The sequence below is a fragment of the Capra hircus genome, chromosome 11 (genome assembly GCF_001704415.2).
Source record: "Capra hircus breed San Clemente chromosome 11, ASM170441v1, whole genome shotgun sequence".
Classification (NCBI taxonomy): domain Eukaryota; kingdom Metazoa; phylum Chordata; class Mammalia; order Artiodactyla; family Bovidae; genus Capra; species Capra hircus.
The window spans coordinates 2,304,944-2,312,884 of record NC_030818.1 but is presented as its reverse complement, the minus strand read 5'-3'; the positions used below and the strand labels follow the sequence as shown (position 1 = coordinate 2,312,884).

The 7,941-nt window shown below is 51.9% G+C and overlaps 1 protein-coding gene across 1 annotated transcript; it reads right to left on the bottom strand.

Moving 5' to 3' along the window:
• On the bottom strand, positions 953-7,826 carry CIAO1 (cytosolic iron-sulfur assembly component 1). Its single transcript, XM_005686253.3, has 7 exons — positions 7,521-7,826; positions 6,453-6,601; positions 5,894-6,005; positions 5,695-5,783; positions 5,249-5,450; positions 4,087-4,174; positions 953-3,281 (listed from the first exon to the last, which is right to left on the bottom strand). The coding sequence occupies exons 1-7, from the start codon at positions 7,657-7,659 to the stop codon at positions 3,041-3,043; spliced, it is 1,020 nt and encodes a 339-aa protein (XP_005686310.2). The 5' UTR covers positions 7,660-7,826; the 3' UTR covers positions 953-3,040.

Here is a 7,941-nt window from a genome sequence, read left to right as displayed (position 1 = left end):
AAGTGTCCTTTCCCCAATCGAAGGATTGGTTTTTTAGCCTGTGAGCTTGCTTAAGAGTGAACGCCAGTTCGAGGCCGAGGCTGCTCTTCAGTTGGGCTGCACCCGTTCAGCCAGCAGAGGGCAGTGTTGGTGCCCTGTGCTGTCAGGACTATGCCTGTGGGCCCTTCTGTGCCAGCATTGCTGCAGAGCTAACCCTGAACTTTGGTGGAAACCAACAGGTTAGCGCTTTCTCAAGATTGGCAGTGTCCCCTCCCATAAGAAGGCAGTGCTGGCTGGGTGCTTAAAGCAGTTGCAAGATTCAGATCTATAAATTTTCTTCTCAGATTCTTGCCTTCTGTTGTTTTCTGGGAATATTGTTTTGTGTGTGTTAAGTCATGTCTGACTCCTTGTGACCCCATGGACTGTAGCTCTCCAGGCTCCTCTGTCCATGAAATTCTCCAGGCAAGAATACTGGAGTGGGTAACCATTTCCTGGAGAAGGCAAAGGCACCCCACTCCAGTATTCTTGCTTGGAGAATCCCACGGACGGAGGAGCCTGGTGGGCTGCAGTCCATGGGGTCGCTAAGAGTCGGACACAACTGAGCGACTTCACTTTCACTTTTCACTTTCATGCACTGGAGAAGGAAATGGCAACCCACTCCAGTGTTCTTGCCTGGAGAATCCCAGGGACGGGGGAGCCTGGTGGGCTGCCGTCTATGGGGTCGCAGAGTCGGACACGACTGAAGTGACATAGCAGCAGCAGCAGCCATTTCCTCCCCCAACCCAGGGGTCAAACCCACAATTCCTGCATTGGCCGGTGTATTCTTTGCCACTGAGCCATCTGAAAAGCCCCTTTTTAGGAATAAATGTGCATAAAACTGGAAGATGATTCTGATGGGTAATTTCCCTAGGTTGGCAATTTTCTAGTCTTAGGACCCCTCTACACTACAAAAATGAACCAAACAGCTTTTATCATTTGGGTTATAGCCACTGATGTTTATTTACTAGAGTAAACGCATCTTAAAATAACAGTAACTTAATTATGTTAACATTTTATGAACAACAACTTCGAAAACAAATTCAGGGAGAACAGCATTTTAAATTTTTGTAAGTCTCTTTCATGTCCAGCTTAATAAGACAGTTGGATTCTCACAGCTGTTTCCAAAACCTGTTGTGTGAATTGTAAAGCTGACTTCACACAGGTAGGAAGTTGGAAGAAGTTTCTAAATAGGCTTCTCAGGTAATAGGGGCTATGAGATAACTACGTCACTACACAGGTGGTAGTTTCTTAAAGGTGATGTGGGTATGAAACCTTATCAATGAGCATACTTATCAAGAGCAACACTCTTGCATTAAAACCCACTTGCCTCTCTTACACTTTTAAGGAGTCTTGCCCATGAGTGTCTTTGTAACATGCCTTAGTCATTTGGAAAATGCTCATTCACAAAATTATGCAAATCTTTCAAATGTTAATACACTTCATCATAAATCATGTGTTCCTATCACCACCAATCCCCGCAGAAAAGCCTAAGCATCGAGAAGATATCAAGCTCCTGATGTCAACACGAGTTTTCACAAATTTGAATTTTTGCTGGAAAGCTTGTTTTATCATTGGCAACACAATCAGTTTCCCTTGAAGTGACAGGCTCATTCCATTCATCTCCCAGAAAATGTCTCCCAAATAGCCAAGTCTAAACACTGCAGTTTGCTACTTCTTCCAAGTAGAAATGGTTACGCCGTGGACACGGCTGATGGAGCACGCAACTGCACAACTGCTTTTCCTCAGGACAGCCTCTCCACGTGCAGCACGGCTGCTGCACGCCGGCTTCCGAGAGTGCTGTATGCCCAAGGGTGGGGATCTAATGCAATTTATTTGTACTGGTTCTACTGAGGAGGCTTCTCAGTGGAGTCGGCAGTATTCTCACTGAGGGCAAGGGGTGGAGACGTGACTGCAGGTATCTGATGCCATCCCCTTGCTCCGGAGGTGCTGAGCTCTCTGCCTGCCCTGAAGCACTCTAGGGAAGCCCAGTGGCAGGCACATCTCGAGAACCACAGCTCTAGATACTGCCCCAGCTGTCTTCAAAATCTAAGGTCATGATTTCTGTGGTATGAAGCTGAACTGAAGGCCATGGCCTTGAGGATGGTCCTCAAGTCAAACCCATTTGGCCGTGCCTGTCCAAGGACAGCCTGAGACCCCAGTGCCCCCGGCCTGTGCCCGTGTTTCTCTACCTCTCTTCAGCATTATTTCCCTAAGGGGCTGCTGCTTACCACTCACCCCCACTATGGAAATCTAACAGGACAGACCACAGAGTATTTAGGTACTGTGGTTCTTGAGAGGGCACATACTGTCCCTTTAGGATTTTTTTGCCCCTCACCCAAGACCCAACTTTCACCCCCACTAAGAATGTATGACCTGTGGCCAACAGTAACTCCCTGCTAGGGTTGACATTCTCTCCATTTATTTCTCAGCACTCCCTCGCTGTCATCACAGCACCTGGCACAGAAGGTATGCAAGGGTTTCTAAGGGAAAGCAGAGGGGTCTCTTATTCTAACAAACCTACATTAAGGAATTAATTTCAGTACTGACTGCATGCCTTAAGTTCAAGGATTTACCCAGAAAATGGGAAGACAGGGCCTACCTCAGAGAAGGGCTCACCATGAAATCCTTCTAAACTGTGAGTGTCCCTATAACATAAAATAGAACTTGGGACTCGGATAATTTTATAAAGCTTATAGTCTCAGAAAGGGCTGAGCTACATCCCTCCTACATAAAGATATGATGATTATAAATAGTATGCTTAACCTCTGCTCTCAAATTGAACACTGCCCTAAAGCAAAACCTGAAGTGCAACGCACAGACGCTCTGCAGCTCTTTACAAGGGGCTCCGTGTGAAGGAGGGGGAAGAGTGAGTGGTCCGGTGGCCCTAAGCCTCTCCCCAAGTCTGAACGCAGGAGGGCCAAATAAAGGAAGGTCAAGGATGCTCCTCCGGGTCCTCTCGGGGGCTGGGGAAGTCTGAGGAAGTTCTCTGGGGAAGCACAATTCTGTCCAAAGCCAAAGTGGCTCAGATGCCTTCAGACGGCTGATACTTCCAGAAGGCCAACTCTCCATCGTCACTGCAGGAGGCCAGAAGCCCCCGTTCCTTGGGGTTCCAGGCCACGCAGTTGACATCCTGGGAGTGGGCCTGAGGCACGTGGGCTGTCAGGGAGAAGGTGGGCTGCTGCGGGTCTGAGCCGGGATCCTCCTCAAACACTCGGATGGCGTCATCCCCACAGGCGGTAGCCAGGGCCCCTGTCAGCTGACACCTGGGGGGGGGGGAACAGGTGCGGCCGTGAGCGTGCAGGTGGCTCCTCCTTCCCCACCTGGCAAGTCAGGGGCGAGGGGCTAGTTCTAGTCCCAAACTCGCGGACGCAGCTTCAAGTCTCAGCCTAGAGCCTCTCTAACAAACATGTAGCTGCAAACATCACCCCAAGCTTCAAGTGCTGCCATCTAGGTTTCTTTCCACGTCATTAACCTAAAAACCTACATAGAACTGAACTGTACTTTTCTCACTTGGCACAAGCAGTTGCCCTGAAATCAAGTGTTCCTGACCGTTTTTTTAAACTGATACAACAGGTCACTTAATTTTACCATACTTTTACTTGAGTCCATTTTTGCTATTTCCAAATGTTTGGTAGTATAAGTAAAACTTAGATGCACGTCAACTTTTTCAGTTATTTAGGGTTATTTCCTGAGGACAGATTCTCAGGGCGAGAACTGCCCTCTGACCGACTTTCCTATGTGAACGGTCTGGCTTTCCTAGACTCCCTAAGGTAGAAGCTGTGTTACCAAACCATAAAACCCCAGCCATGAAGCCACAGTTTCAAGAATACATATTTCTGGATGGTTTGATGCTGTGGATGGTATGGAGCTACCCTCAGCCTGGGTCTAAGTCTGTCCCCTGCTCCTGTGAACCCTGGGCCAGCCAGTGCTAAACCAGCATGGAGACAGTCTAGCCTGATCTGATGACATGAGGGTGGCTGCTCTATATCCCCATGTATTCCCAAAGATGAAAGAGCGCCCTGACTTCTCGAAAATCTCTAGAATGGTTGGGTAGGGTGGAGGTCTTACCAAGCGACGTCATAAATGGTCCTGGAGTGGAAGCCTGACAAGGTGCAGACACACTTCCAGCTGGCCTCGGAGCCGCTGCACGCCACCCCTGTGTGACAGACTTCTCTTGAGCCTTGGGCGTATCCATGCCCTGGGCACCTCAGGCAGAACCTGCCCCACCGCAGCGGAGACCCTAACTTGCCCTCCCCCATCCACACATCTGAGGGCTCATGCTCACGCCTCTGTCCCCATCCGCCCTGATCTGCCTTAGACACTGCAGCCAGACTGGCATTTTCACAGCAGGATTCTGAGAAGGAGACGTCCTGCTCCTCAAAATCCCTTTTGCTACAGACTATGTCTGACAACTTATCCTGCCTTTTTGGAGAAGACTCTTGAGAGTCCTTTGGATAGCAAGGAGATCTAACCAGTCAATCCTAAAGGAAATCAACTCTGAATGGTCATTGGAAAGACTGATGCTGAAGGTGAAGCTCCAGTATTTTGGCCACCTGAGGCGAAGAACTGACTCGCTGGAAAAGACCTGACACTGGGAAAGACTGAGGGCAGGAGGAGAAGGGGATGACAGAGGATGAGATGGCTGGATGGCATCACTGACTCAGTGGACATGAGTTTCAGCAAGCTCTGGGAGATGGTGAAGGACAGGGAAGTCTCATGTGCTACAGTTCATTGAGTTGCAAAGAGTCGGACACAACTTAGTGACTAAACATCAGCTACCCAGCCCAACCTACCTTATTTCTCTCCAAACTCCTTATGCCCTATGCTCCATCTACCCTAAGAAAATCCCTGTTCCTGGTGTAAACCTAGGCCGCGTTTACTTTCAATGCCTTTGCTCACGTGGTCCTCTTTGCATCTAGAATTTCCGTTTTTTCTTTTGTGGCTGTGTCTGGGAGCTTAGTTCTCTGACCAGGGATCAAACCAGTGCCCCCTGCATTGGAAGCATGGAGTCTTAACCAGCGGAAGTCACAGAAGTCTCTTCTTATGTTAAAAACTCCTTTCAGTCTGGATGAAACGGCCCCGCTTCCCCAGAGCCTCCCTGGACTCTCCCAGCACTCTCCCTGGAGCCCTCCCATTGCACATTTATGAAAGGCCCAGCTCTCTGTGACTCATCCATGTGTCTCAGCCCCTCAGCAGAGATGGGTCTTCAGCTCCTAGGCTGGGCCCTCACCTTGCTCGTTGCCTGGAAGATACTGGCGCCAGATGCGCACGGTGCGGTCATCACTGCAAGACGCCAGGCGCTGGCCACTGGGGTCAAAGGCCAAGCTCCACACGGTGGACTCGTGGCCTTCGAGGGTGGCGCAGCACACCCAGTCATCCTCTTCCTCCCGGTAGAGCTTCACTGTGTCGTCATAGCTGGCGGAGGCCAGCAGCTGTGGGGGAGGCCAAGAACAGCACAGTATGTGTGTGTAGGGCCCGGGAGTGTCTTCGGTTCCAAGACTTCTCCCTCCTGGGACAGGACAGTCCCAGAGATGTGCTTTTATAAAGGGACTCACTGACATCTTCTGGTCACAGACAGAGATTCCTGGGAAAGCCAGGTTGAGGCTGAAGAGCAGAAGGCGGCTGGGTACAACCCTCCACATCACATTACTTCCCACCAAGATACCCGGCTCTTACCTCCTGGCTCGGGTGCCAAACCACATGCTTGACATCCTGTGTGTGGGAGTTGAGGACACTGACACACTCATACTCATCCTCTTCATCAACTGTGGAGGAGAAAAGAAGGGGGCACACAAGCTGACCGTCAGGGACACAGGGTGGGGCGCAGAGATCGGGTGGCAGGCTCTCCAGTGCACCTGGAGGGATCTGGACTCACCTTCCCAGACCCACACACTCTTGTCTCGGCTGCAGGTGGCAAGGAGGTTGCCAGACGGAGCCCAGGCCACTGATTTGACCTCATTTTCATGGCCCTCCAGAGTGGTTACACACTGTGACAGTGAAGAGGGACAGGAATCAGTGCCAGCTAAGACCCCTGTGGTCCTTGCAAGTCCAGTCCCACTGACCCAGGCTGGCTCAGGTTCCTAAGCCAGGAACATCCCTGGTGGTCCGGTGGTTAAGAATCAAACTGCCAGTGCAACGCACACAGGTTCCAACACTGGTCCCCAGGAAGACTCCGCACGCCCTGGAGCCACTAAGCCCGTCCACCACAGCTACTGAAGCCCAGGAGCTCTGCAGCCTTCACTCCAGAACAAGAGAAGCCACCACAGGAAGCCCATGCACCGCAACAAGGAGTAGCCCGCACTTGCCACAACTGGAGAAAGCCCACGCAAAGCAGCGGAGACTCAGCACAGCCAAAAATAAACACTAGAATAAAAAAAGTTCCTAAACCAGCCCTGGGGATCAAACAGGCAACAATCCTGGTCCCATCTATTTACCTCAAAGTCATCCTCATTCTTCTTCCAAATGCAAGTGGTGGCATCAAAGCTGGCCGAGGCCAGGTAATTTCCGCATGGAGACCAGGCCACCTTCCGCACGGTGCGCTGGTGACCTTCACAAAGGACAGATCTGCAGACCCAGCTGTCACCTAAAAACAGAGGACAGGTCAGGTTCTGGAGCGGGGCCCACAAGAATGTACTGAAGCAGGAGCCATGCCATTGGGTAATAGGGTCCAGCATCAGAGCCCGGCTGGGGGGCGGAGCTCAGTAAAGTTACAGAAAGCTGGAGGCATCCTTCTGAAACAAATCTGAGGAATCACCCTCCTGATTTAAGATTGTTAAGAGCACCTACATGCATGTGTGTGTGCGTGTGCACGCGACCGCCCTAAGTCACTTCAGTCACCTCGCACTCTTTGCGACCCCATGGACCATAGCCTGCCAGGCTCCTCTGTCCATGGCATTTTCCAGGCAAGAATACTGGAGTGGGTAGCCATTCCCGCCTTCAAGGGATCTTCCTGACCCAGGGATCCAACTGGCCTCTCTTGTGTTGGCAGTCGCCACCTGGTAAATGCCCTTGGGATAAAATTTAAACTTCTTCAACTGTTGCAAATTATTTTGAAGCCTACTTTCTTCCTTCTCTTCTCATTTTCCTGCCTCAGCAACTATCACAATTTCCCTAACAGTTTCAGTCTCTCTATTGACTCTCTCTATTGGAGAAGGAAATGGCAATCCACTCCAGCACTCTTGCCTGGAAAATCCCATGGACAGAGGAGCCTGGTAGGCTACAGTCCATGGGGTCGCAAAGAGTCGGACACGACTGAGCGACTTCACTTCACTCACTATTGACATTTTAGCTTCTAGTAGTTGCTGACTCCTTCACCGGAAAACCCATTCTCAAAGTGGCTAAGGTTCAACTCGAAGAGAACCCCTCCATCCTCTCCCTCGGCCCGTGACCCTCGTCCAGGGTCTGCCTGCCCCGCAGGCTGCGTACTCCCCGAGACTGGCACCCACATCAAGCGCAAGGAGACCCCTTGGCGGCAGGGGTCGTGCAGCCGGATCGGGGCTTACCCTCCCTGCCCCAGATTCGGACGCTGCGGTCGCCACCGCACGAGGCCAGCAAGGTTCCCGCGGGGTTCCAGGCCAGGAACCAGCAGCGGGAGTCCGGGTGCGCCAGGATACGGCTAAGCAGCACCAGCGAGTCCTTCATGGCTGCCCGGCGCAGGAGGAGACAAAAATGAGCAGAGCCAGCCGCTCCGACTGCGGTTCTCACAGAGCAAACCCCCTCGCGCCCGACTGCCAGGGTCCACCCTGGAAACGAAGCGCCCGCTGCTTCGGCTGCGCTGCCTTCTGGGAGTTGTAGTCGTCCTTTCCCCACCCCACTCCCCCAACCACGGCCCCACCTCCAACGAAAAGCATCGCGGCACGGCCTGGAACTACCAGTCCCATGAGGCCTTGCGCAGGGAGCCGGCGGCGCGCCCGGGCTGTGTCG

Bases quoted from the DNA above. Each gene is read 5' to 3' on its own strand.
- CIAO1 (XM_005686253.3), bottom strand. From the start codon at position 7,659: ATGAAGGACTCGCTGGTGCTGCTTAGCCGTATCCTGGCGCACCCGGAC. The intron at 6,006-6,452 runs GTAAATAGATGG...TCACTGTCACAG, and splicing joins AGAATGAGGATGACTTTGAG to TGTGTAACCACTCTGGAGGG. The intron at 5,451-5,694 runs GTAAGAGCCGGG...CCTCCCCCACAG, and splicing joins TTTGGCACCCGAGCCAGGAG to CTGCTGGCCTCCGCCAGCTA.